This window comes from Typopeltis vanoorti, chromosome 25, assembly GCF_054136105.1.
Source record: "Typopeltis vanoorti isolate ZY-2024b chromosome 25, IOZ_Tvanoo_1.0, whole genome shotgun sequence".
NCBI classification, from domain to species: Eukaryota; Metazoa; Arthropoda; class Arachnida; order Uropygi; family Thelyphonidae; genus Typopeltis; species Typopeltis vanoorti.
The window spans coordinates 13,493,659-13,511,637 of record NC_143573.1 but is presented as its reverse complement, the minus strand read 5'-3'; the positions used below and the strand labels follow the sequence as shown (position 1 = coordinate 13,511,637).

At 34.2% G+C, this 17,979-nt stretch overlaps 1 protein-coding gene across 1 annotated transcript in view; it reads right to left on the bottom strand.

Moving 5' to 3' along the window:
* LOC150092552 (general transcription factor IIF subunit 1-like) overlaps positions 1-17,979 on the bottom strand; it is a 185,258-nt gene that overhangs the window by 53,844 nt on the left and 113,435 nt on the right. Inside the window, exon 8 of the mRNA XM_090414316.1 lies at positions 12,047-12,249. Within this exon, the coding sequence (XP_090270442.1) occupies positions 12,047-12,249 (203 nt within the window). The remainder of the gene's footprint in view (positions 1-12,046; positions 12,250-17,979) is intronic.

Genomic DNA, 17,979 nt, shown 5'->3' with positions numbered 1-17,979 from the left:
ATTTTAACTTATGGATCTGAGAGCTGGGTCAGAAGTTGACCCAGCTCTCAGACACTTGACCAAAGACTAGAGACTGCAAATATTAGAGTCCTGAGAAAGATTAGGTGCATGAACAGATGCCATCAATGGCAATATCCTCTGGTCTTGCAGACCATGCTCTGGATACTCGCCACAGAATACGGTGGAAGAAAGCAACAATAATACACCGGAGCAAATATAAATTCGAAAGATTATTTATGGAATCAGCCTCTGCCCTAAGAAACTCTCCAAACCTCAACAAATTTGGTTGTATGCGACTGCCCCAAATTTGGGAGGCATACATCAGCAGACCTTCAGCCCAACGGCCAAGAACGCCTACTTAGCCCGCCAGAGGGCACCATCAGGACTTCTAGGAGAACGATAGCTTCATATCTTCATTCTCAGTTACTGTATTGTTAGTGCCTGTGTGCACCTGCCTTTTTGTAAGTTCCTTTAGAAAATGGCAATGTGACATTGCCGAAATATCGGAAATATCTATTAAAGTATAATTTAATTTATATTCGGATCTACGTTGTTTCAATTCCCTAAGTGATTTAGAAATGGCAATATCATATTAAAAATGAGGATATTAGGAAAGAACTTGACATTGTCAGCATCCGGAATGCATTAGCAGGGCTAATCTCAAGTGGTATGGTCACTTACCACCTGAGACTACCACACAGAATGGGAGGAAAGATTAGCAAAACAAATGTTCTCTGCTAAGTTAGCAGGAAAAAGAACAAGAGGAAGACCAAGATATAGATGGATTGATACACTAAAAATTGCCTTAGAAGACAGAAATATAAATTCCGATAATGTTGGGGTCTTGACAGGTAAAAGACTGATTTGGAGGAAAATTGAAGATAAGAAGTTAGTAATGATGTCAATTTTTCATGTAGTACTGTCATATCCTATACACCCCTTGAGGTTACATGTCAGGAATTTGATGATGATGATGACAATAAATCAGAACCTCCATAGCTCAATCAGTTTTCATGATGCCCAATGGTTTACCTTGGAGAAACCTGGGTTCCAATGCTGTCTAGGATGCACAGAACCTTTATACAAGCTTTTCTACTGAAAATGGGTTACCCATACAGCAGTGGATGGGTGTTTCTTCTCAGAAAATGGACTTTTCATTCTACAAGTAGAAAAATGGACAGAGAACACATGCAATTAACAGACAGAATATGGTAATATGGGGTGAACCATCCTATGGAGTCAGATTTGGTTTTGAAAGCCAGCATAATATGGTGACTGTTGTGCAAGCAAGTGGATGTTACAATAACTTATCTAGGAGATTAAGAGGTTGAAGTGAATCTAAGAGTGAGATTGTCTATGAGCCAAATTGCTCTCCTCTGGACAGCATCAAGAATTTTAAGGGAAATTTTAGGTGCTCTACCCCAAACACATGAGCAGTATTCCAAGCATGTGCAAATTTGGGATTTGTATATTGTTAAGAGTTGGTTTGGTGTAAATCAGCATCTTGAGTGAGGAGAATGCCTAGATTCTGGATGTGAGTAGATCATTTATGTACATCTTGATGTGATGTGCTTATTCCAGGAGAGACTAGAGGTAAACATTAGTCTGAACAGAGAGATCTAATCTTGTCTGGTAATTTGCATCTTACTGAGAATAAGGATAGGTGAGCTGAGATCTCTTTCGCAAGAGATAAGGCAAGACTGTGTTTTGGTGGCATTGAACATGACAAGATTGTCTTCAGTCCATTGAAGAATAGTATGTAGATCAATGTTTAAGGCACTAGTTGTAGATGTCTTGTAGCCTGAGATGTCAGAGTATCGCATGGTTTGTCAAATGAGTAGAATGAGTGAATAGTACTATCATATGCAAAACTGTGGATAGGAGTGATTGTGAGTAGATCATTTATGTACAGGAGAAATAATAGGTGATAGGACAGAGCTTTGACACAGTCCAGAATTGGTAGTGAAACTTGAAGAGAGGAAGCCATCTACAGTGACTCACAGAGAATGAACAAAAAAGAAAGCTGACTGCCCAATTGCAGAGGGCAGCAGGGAGAACAAAGAATGGCGATCTATTTAGTAGGCCTTGATGCCACACATGGTCCAAAGCTTTTTTTTACACTGGCTATAATGTATAATTCAGAAGTCAAAGACAGAATGTCAGATAACTGGACAAGAGCTCTCATTGTACCAATCAATGAAAAGGAAAATATGAAAATAATAAAAGAAATTCATGGCTATGTGTTGAAGGGAAGCATGAAGAAAAATGACTAAGGTTCAGCAAAGTTGAGAAACGCCAGAACCAGTTTTTACTTTTAAGACATACTGAGAAATCGTGAGAAGATAACACAAATCTAAGCTTTGGTGATCTGGAAAGATATTAACATCAGACTGTCATCTGCAATGGAGTTGAAAGACTCATTGCAGGAGGTACCAAATTTACACACAAAACCTAAATTGTGCTTTAAACTCACTAAATATATCTGCATTTACCACTATGTCAAGCTATGCATTCCACTCAACAACTACTCTCTATGAAAGAACCTGCTCCTTATAAAACTTTCAGAGATGTCCCCTTGTTTGACCCCTCTTCCCCCATTCTATGAAAAATTTCTTCCACATTAACCCAGTAACAACCTTTTAACAAATGTCTCAATCTATCCCCTCTCTTTCCTCCTATTCACTATGCTATGCATTTCCTCAATGTCTTATATCCTACATTCCAAAGACCCATTACCATGTTAGCCAGCCTTCTTTGAACATTTTCCAATACAGTGGAACCTCAGTTGTCGAACTCAATTTGTTCCCGAAGGCTGTTCAGAAACCGAATTGTTCGAAAACTGAAACCATTTTCCCATAAGAATTAATGTAAAATGGATTATTCCATTCCCGAACCCCAGATGATTGTTTATTTAAACCTTTACAACAGTACTTCATGCATAAGATCGTATACAAACATAATGAAAATACATAAAATCTTACATAAAAAGAATAAACACAATAAATAGATAAAATATAGACGAAAATTGATCGCCTCTTTATTTTTCAGTATTGTACATATCATTGATTTCGCCATACCGAACTGCATAGCAAGATCTGAGACACAAACGCCATTTTTATGTTTGGATATAATTTCTTTTTTCATCTCTATCGTGGTTCTAACAACTTTTCTTTTCAGTTCGCTGCTATCATGATTCTTCTGCGGCCCCATGGTGGATTAATTAATAATAATTTATGAAAAAAAAAATCAAGAAAACTCACTGCAAAGTCGAGTAGGTGAACGAAAGCTGCCGCGTAACTGACACTTATCCTGCCTTACACTCAGCATGCGGAGCACGTGGTTGCCATTTGCCTGTTCGGAAACTGGGGCGTTTTTTGTTCAGAAAATATGTTCGGGAACCGAGGCGTTCGACAACCGAGGTTCAACTGTACATCCTCATCACCATGAAAATCAGGGGACCAAATCTGTCCACAATAATTCAGACAAAGCCTGATGAATGCTTTACACAATGGAACCAGAATCTCCCTATTTCTGCAGTTTAAGGTCCTTTGCATCATTGCCATAACCTGATGTGCTTACTTCACAACTTGTACAATGTGACCTCTAAACTTCAGATTTTTGATCATCACCACTCCAGTCTCTTGTCTGCTCAACTTCCTCAAACATTTCACCACCTAGTGTATACTTGACATTCCATTATTACCTACCGAATTTCAGAACCTTACAGTTTGAAACATTGAACTAACAGTTCCATATTGCTGTCCACTCATACAATGTATTCAACTCCTCCTGTAAGGCCACAACATCTGCTTGATTCCTCACCACTCTCTTCATTTGCATTATCTGCAAACAGTTGTATATCACTAGTTAAACCATTCTGACATCATTAATACACAAATTAAATAACAATGGTCCCAAGACTGGCACACTACTAGTGACTTTCCTCTTTTGGGATATTGCACCCACACACAACTTGCTGATACCTATCCGAGAGCCAGTTGCCTATCTAACTCACTAAACATCTAATCCCATCCGAATACAGTTCAGTTTAGTTACTAACTTGTAGTGTGGAAATCTTTCAGAAGTCTTTATATATGAGAGGTGAAAAGCATTATGCAGTGTGCATATGATATTATATAACCTATATATATACTGGTCAACTGAAGGTAGCACAGGAAAATGAACTAGAATGAAATCAGGTCCATGCAAAACGTAGGTATGATGTGAAATCAGGTTGTATGCTTTCTCTGCTTTTATTGATTATCTACATGGACCACCTTATGATGGAAACTAGCATTAAACCTATGATATCAAATTAGATGTTAAACTCAGCTCTTTAAAATGGAAATGTTATTTTTATAAATAAATACACTACTTGCCTTCAGGGATTTTTAACTAAACTGAATAGCTACCATAATAAATTTGATATGAAAATCATTCAAGAAAAGAGAAATTATGAAAATAGAAAGAAATCCTTAACTGGTATATGAAATAAAACATTACGGCTATTTGGGCACACTTATTAGTGAAGATGACAAATTAAATATCATCATCATCAAATTCCTGATAGTACTACATGAAATTTATATCATTATTAACTTCCTATCTACAATTTTCCTCCAAATCAATCTCTTACCTGTCAAGACTCCAACATTATCAGATCTTATATTTCTATCTTCCTAAGGCACTTTTACTGTATCAATCCACCTATACCTCGGTTTTCCTCTGGGTCTTTTTCCTGCCCACCTGGTAGAGAACACTTGTTTTGCTAATCTTTTCTCTTCTATTCTGTTTAAGTGACCATACCACCAAAGATTAGTTCTGCTAACACATTGCCGGATGCTAACAATGTCAAGTTATTTCCTAATATCCTAATTTTTAATATGATATAGCCATTGATGCCATCTGTTCATGTCCCTAATCTTTCTCAGGACTCTCATATCTGCAGTCCGTAGTATTTGGTCAAGTCTTTTATTTCTAACACAGTTTTCAGATCCATAAGTTAAAATTGGTATTAAATTAAATATAGGAATCAAATTAAATTAAATTTAAAAAATCAAAATCAAATAAAATATAGGAATAGATAACAGAGGAGGCAAAGCTCTTATGGTAGAAGAGACAGCTGATGTTACATGATAATTCAAGAATGCTTAAGCACAACTAATCTAAAGTGGTATGATCATTTAAACAGAAGGCAAGATGAAAGGCTAGCAAAAACATGTAATGAAAAAAAAAAAAAAGAAAAAGAATGAGAGGGGAAAAAAATGCACAAAAGAAAATCAAAAGATCTCTAGATGAATTGAAGCACTTAATATGAGGGTGGTCTGAAAAGTTCTCGGCCTTGACCATACACGACAACACTATCGACAAGATTTTTTTTTTTCTAAGTTGGTACATCTGTCATAAGCATCCATGTAAAATTAGAAGTCATTCTATCCAGTAGTTTCTTTTATACAGCTGTCTGAAGTAAAAGTGTTGTCTGTATCCCTTGAAATGGATAAAATCGAGTATCATGCGGTTATAAAATTTTTTGTAAAAAGAAGGTTCAACACCAAAAAAATCCATTTGAAGTTCATAAAAGTTTATGGGCATTCTTCTCCTTCGTTTTCGACAATTAAGAAATGGGCTGCCAAGTTTAAACATGGCGAACCAGCCTTGAAGATGATTCACGTGAAGGACGTCCAAAAAGTGAAACAACACCATAAATCATTCATCAAGTGCACGATATGGTATTGGATGACCGGCAATTCAAAATGTGTGTAATTGCTGAGACTATAGGCATTTCAAAAGAATGTGTAGGATATATTTTGCATGAAGAATTGCAAATGAAAAAGCTTTGCACAAGATGAGTGCTATACTTGTTCACAGTAGATCAAAACGAACTCGCATGAAAATCTCTGAACAGTGCTTGGAGCATTTTAACAAGAATAAAACTGATTTTGCGTCGATTTATTACTATGGGTGAGACTTGGATTCACCAGTACATAGCAGAATCCAAACAGCAGTCAAAACAGTGGACACAAGCCAGCTGTTCAGCACCAAAGAAGACAAGGTCCTGGCATTGGTGTTTGGGGATGCTAAAGACATTTTGTTTATTAATTATCTTGAAAAGGGTAAAACAATAACCGGGGAATATTATTCCAATCTTTTAACCTGACTCAATGAAAAAATTCATGAGAAAAGACCCGGTTTGCAGAAGAAAAAAATCATCTTTCATCAGGAAAATGCACCTGCCAACAAAGATGTTTTGGCAATGGGAAAATTAAGGGATCCGCACTATGAATTGTTGAAACATCCACCCTATTCCCCAGATTTGGCTCCCTCTGACTTCTGTCTCTTCCCAAAACTAAAAATTTTCATCGATGGTCAGCGTTTTTCTTTGAATCAACAGGTGATTGCAGCTGTAGAGGGGTATTTTGCAGATCTTACTGAGAACCACTACAGGGACAGAATAATAGTGCTGGAGCATCGCTAGAATAAATCTATTAGTCTTAAGGGAGATTATGTTGAAAAATAAAAATAATTTTGAAATTATAAATTCGTTTTTTCATTGTTAGGCCGAGAAATTTTCAGACCACCCTTGTAGTTCCTCTGATGACTGAGAGCTGATTACAGTGGAATCCTGAGAAATACCAGTTTAAATCAGTAATAATAAAAACAAATGAATTGTTTTTATTATTACTGACTGAAATGAAGTTTATGAGAAAAACTGCAACGTATACCCTAGTTGATCACAAAAGAAACGAAGATATCATGAAAGAATTAAACCAAGAACCAGTAATAGAAAAAATTAAAAAATATAAACAAATGGATGGAACATGTTCAAAGAATGAAAACAGAAAGATTACCAAAACAAGCCTTAAAGTACAAGCCATTAGGAAAAAGAAAACCAGGACGTCCTCTTAAACGATTCAACGATGACTTCTAAAGCCGGAACAGGCCATACTAGGCCTAAATCCTTGATACGTATGATAATGATTATTACTGACTTCTACCAGTAATAACAGAAACAATGTGTGGGATTAGCATAGTATCCTATAATAACCTTCAAGATGCATACAAAGAAAATCATCATCATCAAATTCCTGATATATATACCCTCAAGGGCTGTACAGGATATGATAGAACTACATGAAAAATTACATCATTACTAACTTCCTATCTACAATTTTCCTCCAAATCAGTCTGTTACCTGTCAAGACTCCACATTATCAAATCTTATATTTCTATCTTCTAAGGCACTTTTTTACTGTATTAATCCACCTATATCTTGGTCTTCTTCTTGGTATTTTTCCTGCAAACCTTAATGAATAGCAGAGGGGATAAAGTAGATCCTTGTCTGCCACCAGATTTAACATTAAACTATCTTCCTGTACTTCCTTCAATTCTAACTGCTGACTTACAACTCAAATATAGACTAAGTATTGCTTGATATGATGCCCCATTGACACCATATAACTGTAGTGTATTGAATAGCTTCTCTCTTGGCACCTTGTCATATGCCTTTCCCAGATCGACAAAACTTAAAAACAGATCTTTGTTATATTCCCATGCTTTCTCAACTATGTGCCATAAAGTGAAAATCTGATCCTGACAGCCTCTATTTGGCCTGAATCCAGCTTGTTCTTCACAGTTGAGAAGAAGTCCACAATCCTTCTCAACTGTTTCTCAAGTATACTTGCACACATATCTTAACCAGGAACACTCAGTAGAGAAATACTTCTGTAATTCTCACATTCAGTTTTATTTCCCTTTTTTATATATGGGTACTATTAGAGCTCTACTCCAATCATCTGGAATACAAAGAAATAAGTTTGCTAAATTCTCATTAGAAAGGTGGGTGTAGTTTACTCCTCACTGCATAAATTTTACTTTTCTGATCAAGCAAAGTCCATGTAATCATTAATCCAAAACTTTAACAAAAAAAAAAAGGCTATGCATTCAAGCATTTTCACCATTCAGTCCTAGTTATCAGTTTCAGAGATTTTTACTTTGGGAAATATATGTATATTAAGTCTGCACTTGAAATCTGAAAGCCATTCAAACTTTCATTTCTTTTAAAACTTTCTTAAACACTTTTCCTTTTTAATATGATTATACTGTTATAAATAGGAAATAAGCAGGCACAGAAAGACTTTTAGCCCCTAACTTTGTGAAAATCTACTAGCAGCTACTCTCCACCTTTAGCCATTATTATTAGTCAAGTTCAGGGCTACTGATGATTTTTAAGTAAATTATACTTGACTTGATAATTCATGCAATAAATTATAATTGCATGAATTATCTTCATGACTAGTAATGAAGCATGCAAAAAAAAATTTTTTTTTAATAAGTGAAAAAAAATTCATACTTGCCAAGAAATCATACTCTTTTTTTTTTACCTACGTGCAAGCAAACTAAGACCAGGTTACTTGTATAGAGGCTACCGAATTTACATCAACAGCCTCATTATCCCATAATGCAAATGCATTTCCTTTTAGATGTGTATATTGCTATGTATTATGGAAAGGGTCATTATGCAGATCAATTCTGACCTTTATTAGGAACCAAGACCCAAAAAGATACCAAGGTTAAATTAAAGAAAAAGCATATCACCTTATTATTAAAATATTTTGGTTCAGATATAGGAGGAAATTTTTCCACTTGGTTATAAAGTAAATTATACTTGCCAGGAAATGCGACAATATACATGTCTGAAAGGAAGTGTAAGTTGCATTATGGAATACTGAGACAACTGAAGTCAACAGCCTAGTCACACATACACTTGAATAAGCAAATAAGAATATAAACAATAATATAATTTCTTAGCAAGTATAATCCACTTTGTAATCAAGTGGGAAAGCCTTCAACATAATTTTTAAGACCTCAGGTGAGAACATGGCAAACAAGTGCTATCCTGGCTGGTTGGCCGAGTGGTCTGTGTATCCGCTCTCCAGCCAAAAGGCTGTGGGTTCAAATACCGCCTTGAGCATGGATGTTTGTGATTGTCTGTGAAAGTACTAGTGGTGGTAGTCGGCGATAGATTGTGTTGGTGGTAGATGATGAAGGTTGGTGGAGCAGTGAAATGAAGAGTTGTAGAGTAGATGCCCTCCCTCGATGAGTCTTTGGACTCCCTGGAGGTGTCATGTAATAATAATAATAATAATCCTCTTATGATGCTAAACCCAAACATATATTACTGTCTTAAATAGTGTAAATGCCTGAACTGTAAGATTAAAAACTTGTTTCTAAAAAACTTAGAAAACCTTAAATGCCAGTGATGAAGATCAAGATCAACTAACCTGGGAACCAACTGAGAAGCCTAGAAAATTTTCTCTAGCTGATAAACCATAAAATGATCTTTATTCTGACAAGTCTAGCATTATAGAACAAGCAATGTTTTTACAAGGCTATACAGATTGTTTATATAAACACTTTTATTTTGATTGAATCCACGTTGCAATCTTCGTATTTTCAGTTCAACAACTATAGTTCTCAGCAGAACCAACAGTTCTAAACAACTATCAGAATAGTCAATTCTTAATCAAAAGCACTAATACAAGTCAAAGATATCAACAGCTGGGTAGTGCTAATGTCTTGAGGTAGTACAAGTGAAAGCAGTCCCGATGCCAAGGATTGCATTATCATAAGCTCTCTGGTCAATTTATAAAACTTTCAAAGTTTCTATATTTATTCAACTATAAAATAAAGATGAATCTTTAATAGTCCTTATTTCTATTACACTGCCAAAACAAAGCAGCTCTTTTTTTGATAATGATCATGTTAATATTTTTTTCTACATAAACAGAATGCATGTCCCTATATTACATTTATGGTACAGTAGATTAATGATATCTAGCCACTTGCTAATTAGCTATCCTCTTCCGTTAAACCTCAGTTTAATAAAGAGTAACAATTAAGTTTAACTGGCAAGTATATCAAAAAGATTTTTTTAGCTAATGACTTAGAAAGAATGAAGTAGAGTGAAGGCTACTATACCCAGTTTAAAATTTCTGTCTTGTGTGTTTTTATGTAAAAGATACAACTGTTACTTTTACCGTGAAAACTTTTACTATGAAAAATGGCAACCATTTTCTGAAACACACTAAGCAATGCCACTTGTTACCATTATCAGGACTCTAAGGACTGAAAAGAAATGAAGCTATCTATTAACCCCCAACTGGCCACAACGTCTATAGACGTTCAGCTAAATCTGGATACAAAGCTCTAACACCTATTGAATAACATGGATAAGAAGTGCAATTTGGTGTCACTATTTCATCCACATTGGCCAGTAGGGAGGTTAAGCTATGTTGTGTCCTCTGCTACCATTCTTCTCCAACAGAGATACCTTATATCTGAGTTTCCTGAGATATATAACATTATAGTCTCTATACAGAAACTACAATAGCATTTCAGATAATCTCATTCTGCCAACATTGGAAACAAACATAATTTTTACAGCTGACTCATAGTGAAAACCATTATAACAAACTCATCATTGCAAAAGACTACAGAAAACTCCTAACCATAAGTTCCAGAGGAAAGATGCCATTGTACAAGAAAGTTTTTGGAAAAATTACCTGCTCTAACAAAATATTTTTGAGGTCCCTACGAGTCAACAGCATTTATTTTATTTTTATGAAAAAGGTGAGAAGGATAGCATACTCTCTTTTGATTTGCCCAATCACAGTGATGACACCTCAGAATAATACTTGCTCCATATTCTATACATAAAAAACAATACTTCAGTCACCCACATCATTCTTCTTGTTATAAAGAACTATACAAGGATTTACACAATACTAAAATAACATAGTGTAGAGAAATAAAGGTAAATTCCACAGATATGGAGAAAATGAACTGGTGCCATAATGTCAAAAAAAATCTATAAACAAATAAAACTTATCTGTGGTGAAATGTTTTTTGTTTTTTTTCAAGTTATGTGTGAAATAAAGGTGAAAAATCTTGGTCAATCCATTACTTTCTGTCAGTATATAATATACTGAAAGAAACAAAAAGAAAAAAATCAAAAAAGGGACCATGAGATGATGGACTTGTTGAGCCATCTCTTCATTGCAGGCCGCTTAAATTAGTGATATCCTTGGGCCAGCTTTCTCTGATTGGCTATCAGTGGAGACTGAACTGCCCACTCAGTCTCCAAAAGTTAGATAAGGCTAAAACGGCCTCACCTATTCCCTACATGAGAATAAAAGGTGTTAGCTAATTTTTTTTTTTTTTGACAGAAACATAAATTAACATACTTGAAATTTAATTTTTTATGTTATTATATTTATCAAATTTATGCATACATTAAAGAATAAAGAAAAATGAGATAAGTATTCTGTAATGAGTCATTTGAAGTTATAAACAGTTAATAGCACTAAAAGTAATACCAACACATGTCTGAATAAGTGATTATGGCATGGGAAAAAATAACATTAAATTAAATAAATAAACAAAAAATATGACTGAAGCAACTTAGGTTAGGAAGCCAGGATGTCTTAACTGAATGCATTCAACCATCTGGTGTCTTTTGTAGAATGAAAAACTTGAGTTTCAAAATGAGACCAACTCACCTTTCGTCAAAGTCCTTAGCAAGATTCCTCATATCCAAGACAAGATTTAAATACAACTTAAAAAGTCATATTTTCCTCATGACTGCACTATAGGGCAGCTAACTACCATTCTATATTAAAGTTTCATACAAAATCAGTTAACTGACTATAATAAGAAATTCAAGACTAAAGGAATACTTTGTTATGATTAATTTCCTTTTAGAACATGAGATGAGAGCTTATAGCTTTGACATTTTTTTGGTAGCTTGTGATAAGTGAGTTTACCATGATGCTGCCTACTGTGGTGAACAAATATATTAAAATTTTTGCTATCTGTGAACTGAAATTATACTAATTATATCCTGTTTATTATTTTTAAATGGATTTATTATCTTTAATTTGCATGAACAAATGAATTGTAGGTAGCACTGCCTTCTAGAAAAGATGATAAATAGCTAGATTCGATGTAATTCAGTAAGGAAAATAAAATTATTTACAATATCAGTCACCTTCTGCTTTTTTTGCCTTCACTTTAGCTTTGGATTCTGTAGCTTTTTCCTCTGTTGTTTCTTCAGTCTCTGCCTTATCTTTGCTTTCATCCTTTTGTTCTCCTTCCTCTTCATCTTCCGATGTATCCAGTTTCCTTATGGCATCTTCATCCTCTACACCCTTCATTTCACGATTAACTTTTTCTTCTTCAGGTTCTTCATCACTAATTATTTTAAATAATTCATTAATTCCAGAAATTATATATTTTCATATTACTTAATAAAAATTAGACAACACATAAAATAACGCTTGAGATTAGATGTGCTAACATATTCCTGAATGCTAACAATGACAAGTTCTTTCCTAATATCCTCCTTTTTAATCTATCCCCCTAATCTTTCACAGAATTCTCGTATCTGTTTTCTCCAGTGGTTGATCAAGGGTTTTATTTCTAACCAGTTCTCAGATACATAAGTTAAAATTAGTTCTAATTTGTTTTATTTCTAATCCAGCTCTCAGATAAGTTAAAATTGGTTTAAACACTGTCTTGTATAAGCTAGTTTAGTGTTATGGAACATTAGAAGCATAGCACATAAAGAAGATAAATTAGATAAATTTTAAATGAAGAAAATATAGAAATTGCAATTCTTACAGAAACAAAAAAAGAAATTTAAAGGAACAAAAAAAAAAAAAAAAATAATTATCATATGATATATAGTGGACAAACAAATACATGCAAAAGCTGGTGTAATGATTTAGATCCATAAATCAATCATTATACATACTGGAATGAAAGAATATTAGAAATGCAATTAAAATTAAATAAAGCAAATTTACCAGATCTTGGAGTATATGTCCCTGAAGAAGAAAATGAAGACTTTTACAAACAGTTACAAGGAATATATGAAAAATTAAATAAAACGGACAATATAATTATAGCTAGAGATCTTAATGCCAGAATAAGAATAAAAAAAAAAATTAATAATAATACAGAAAAGTTTGGAGAACCAACAGTAAACAAAAATGGAAAGCAACTCATTGATTATATAATACACAATAATAATTTTAAAATAATGAATACATTCCACAAACATTAAAATATACATAAATATACATGGTGTGCAAGAGAACGAAAATCAATAATAAACTACTTTATAGCAAATGAAAAAGCAGCAAACCTCTTCCTAGGTGTTAAAGTTAGAAGAGTACTAAAAACAGACACAGATCACTATTCAGTGTAGGCAAAATTAAGGTTTCCCTAAAGTTGGTTACAAAAAAAATACAAAAAAAAAATAAACAAACCAGAGAAACAAAATCTAATTGAAAAATAAGACTACCAAATGATTCAAGTATAAGGAATTTATTAACAGAGGATTAATAACTACTTAGCAAAAATATAAGAAAATGAAGACATAGAGAAAGAGTGGAATAATATAAAAGAAATTATTACATCAGCAGCATATGAAAGTCTAGGAACACACAAAAAAATATCATAAAAATAAAAAATTATGCTGGTTTGTTCAGCAAATTCCATTCTGTCTAGGATGAAATGTATTTTAGTTTTGTTATTGTCTTAATCACAGGTGTCTCTAAGATGTGTTTGCAAATAATTCCCTTTCCATTATGAATGCAAATCTTTATTTCTCCCAAAAAAAGGATTCATTTTTCATATAACAAAATAAATAAATACTAAATCTGGGTTCATTTCTCGTTGTAACAAGGGGAATCCTTATATGGGCTTTTTCAGTTGAAGGTGAGTTAGCCGATCTCACTGTAGTGGTAGCAGGGTTTTTTCCTCCTGGAAACTTGGTTTATTCATCCTGCGTATCAGCCTTCAAAACACACGCAATTTACAGATAAAAATTACTGTTGTTGGTGATGGGCAATAGATGGCACTGATGGTAGTAGTGTCGTACAATTAAGTAGTAGTGGAGAGGATTAGATGTATTTAGTGAAGTAGAGTAGTGTGTGCTCTCCCACAATGAGTCCTTGGACTTCCTGGAGGTGTAACGCAATAATAATAATAATAAACTGCATAAAACAATTTAAATATCTGTAATAAAGTCATAAATTTCCAAAAGCACTTTTGAGCAACAACTAAACAGAAGTCATGGAAAGACTGGAATATACAAAATAAATATCAAAAAGGCAACAAAATATTCTAGAGGCCACTGAAAAAAAGCTTAGAAATGGAGGAAGGAGTACAAAAGCAGTATACTGAGAATTCAGTTGATTTTTGCCATGTTCTTGCCTATTTTCACAGTTTTGTCTGATTATTATTTCACTTTACAACAGATAGTTGAGAAATCATGGGAATATAACAAAGATCTATTTAAGTTTTATAGATCTGGAAAAGGCATATGACAAGGTGCCAAGAGAGAAGCTATTCCAAACGCTACAGTTATATGGTGTTAATGGGGCATTATATCAAGCAATACTTAGTCTTTATTTGAGTTGTAGGTCAGCAGTAGAATTGAAGGAAGTACAGGAAGATGGTTTAATGTTAAATCTGTTGTCAGACAAGGATGTACATTATCCCCTCTCTTATTCATTATCTATATGGATCACATTATGAAGGAAAGTGGTATTAAACCTGATGTCAGAATTGGAGGTGTTAATCTCAGCTCTCTGCTTTATGCGGATGATGTTATACTTCTAAATAAATCTGCTACAAGTCTGCAAGATTCCATGACTAAATTGAATAACTGTTGTAATCAATATGGTATGAACATCAGCATTAAAAAGACAAAGAAATTAAAATAGGCAGAAACATTTGAAAATATCAACTGCATTGTGAATGGAGAACTTATAGAACAAGTAAAACATTTCAGCTACTTAGAGAGCTGGGTTAGAAGTAAAACACTTGACCAAAGACTAGAGACTGCAGATATGAGAGTCCTGAAAAGATTAGGGGCATGAACAGATGGCATCGATGGCAATATGATATTAAACACGAGGATATTAGGAAGGAACTTGATATTGTCAGCATCCAGGAATGCATTAGCAGAGCGAATCTCAGGTGGTCACTTAAACAGAATGGGAGAGGAAAGATTAGCAAAACAAGTGTTCTCTGCCAGGTTGGCAGGAAAAAGACCAAGATATAGATGGATTGATACAGTAAAAAGTGCCTTATAAGACAGAAATACAAGACCTGATAATATTGGAGTCTTGACATTTAATAGACTGATTTGGAGGAAAATTGTAGATAGGAAGTTAGGAATGATGTAAATTTTTCATGTAGTACTATCATATCTTGTACACCCCTTGAGGGTACATGGCAGGAATTTGATGATGTCTGATTATTAATGATTTTTATGCCAAATCTGTTACAGTAGTTATTTATATCCTCATTATACTCATAAGTTCTTAACTACTTGTCCCAAAGGAAAATCTGATTCTGACAACTATTACTGGATCTAAATCCAGCTTGATTATGTTCTCCAAATTTCTTTTCAATAATTTGTATTATATTTTGCAATTATGCTTGCATAAACCTTAATTACAAACATAATTGCTTGCAATTATGGCTTGCATAAAACTGGAAGATTTATGCTTACATAAACCTGGAACACTTGGTAGGAAAATTTGACTGCAATTTGCACATTCATTTTTATAAAAGGGTATTAACAGAGCTTTAATCTTCCAATGTTCAACCTTCTGAATTATGCAATGTAACCACTGCAAACTCATATCTCTATACTGGCATTTCTGGTCAAACATCTACTCCACAGCTGACTTTTTATGTCAGAAACATGGAAAGACAGATGTTGTAGGTTTTGGCTTTTCTACCTGAAGTGTTTCTCCTGAATGCATTCCTGTTTACACTTTATCACTCTTTTATTAATTTCTTCCAGAGTAACTGATAATATTCCAAAGTAATTTTTTTTAAATTATACACCTCCCACCTATGAAAGGTTTTAAACCATAGTATAGTATAGTAGCACCGTGGTGGACTAAGGAGGTTTTCTATTTTTATATAATTTTTTTGTATTTTTATTAATTTAATTTTGCACCATCTGAAAACCCTGTTCTAGAGACAAAATGTGAAGCTTTTTGAAGTCTCTTGAGGCCAATAAGAGGGGGCAGATCTCACAACAGGAAATGAAATTCATCTCTCGCCTAAAGATAATGACAAATATCCATGCCCATGGTGGAATTCAAACCTACAGGCTGTTTGTTGGAGAGCAAACTCCAGACTTTCAGGAATATTTCATTTTATGTGATCTTTATGATTTGATTGTTTTTTTAGTAATCTTTCTTCCATTTCAAAGCTACGATGTCATATATCCTTTGAACAGGATGGTCTCAGCATCTCTGGACACTTTTTTTTGGATGCAAACATGATCCATTTTTCCATACCTGATTTCGAAGATGAAATATCTGATTTATGACTATCACATGAAAACAACCTGCATAAAAAGAATATTACTACTATTCTGATAACTTGTAAACCACATATGGATTTATTTCTATTTTCAAAATGTTTGGTCCGTCTTTTTTTTACCCTTTAGCTTGTTTGTGTAAAGAACCAACAGTGATATTGTTATTGCACATGAAAGACATTGAATGTTACAGCACAGTGTCAACTGCGAATTGGGTATCAATCCATCAGCTCACTGGGCATCATCAGATGTTGTATGGTCATGCTTTCCTTGGTAATGTTCCACACCAGTCCTCACCAGGTGGTCCTATCATATGCCTTTCTGGAGACATCAACTCTATGAAGATCAGTCATTCTGGACACATCATCCATCCATCTCGTTGAAGGTCTACCCTTTTCTCTTTTTCCAGGGACTGTTTTGATAAGTCCTCCTTCCATCTTTTCAATGTGTCCAAAGTATTTCAGCTTTCTTCTGTCAATATGTTTAAGGAGCTTTAAAGTTTTTTTTCAAAAATTCTTTAAGGAGCCTTAAAGTTCTTCTTTCCTAGCACCCATCCATTTGACCACCTTTCAGTATGATATCCTCAACAGCCTCATGAACCACATGTCAAAAGCAGATATCCTTTTCCTATCAGACTTCTTTAGGTTCCAGGTCTCATATCCATAAGTTGTTGTTGTTGGAAAAACAGTTGCATCCAGAATCCTCAACTTTGTTCCTGTGGAGATAGATCTAGCCTTCCGGATTTTAAACAAGTCTCTGACTCTTGTTTTAGCACAATTCCTAGTCTGCTTCTAATGGCTTCTGAACAGCAGTTCTTCACATTAAAAATGCATCCCAGGTATGCAAACTTGCTGACTTCCTCAATTCTTTCTCCTTTAAGGTACACATGTTTCTCAGGAGTTTTCTGTGTATATTTCCTTTGAGAACCATAATCTTTGTCTTGCTAGGTTTCAGTTGAACTCCTGTATTCTTAGTGATCTTATTAACTTTAAGGATTTGTCCTAGTTTTTCCTTGTCATTACAAAGGAGTACTATATCATCAACATACTTCAGATTATTGATCAATCTATAACCTATCCAAATTCCTGTGTTAAACTCATTCAATACTTCAAGCATGATGTCCTCAGCATAGATACTAAACTTGTGAGGAAAAAGGAGGCATCTTTGCCTTACTCCCTTGTCAACCTGAAGCCAACCAGTTACCGTGGCTTCCTGCTCACTGTGCAAGTTAGCTATCAACCTGATAGTGTTGAGGTATTGGTTGCATTCAAATGGTATATTAGTACTTTTCCCTAAAGCTACTGGATGCAGAGATAATTAGGTGTATTACTTATGTTGTTAATAATCTCTGCTATGGAGTTATGCTATACTTGTGCATTTTTTTGAGTTACCATTTATTGCAGCAATTACAGATATAAATGGCCATTAAAATCAATAGCTATGCCCAAACAAAGATGCCAATTTAGTAAAACAGCAAAAAAATTTAAAAAAAATTTTTTGCAAAGCAAATCAAACATAATGACATTAAAAGGTTCATTGCACCACATGCAATACACAGTTTTCTATCAGAG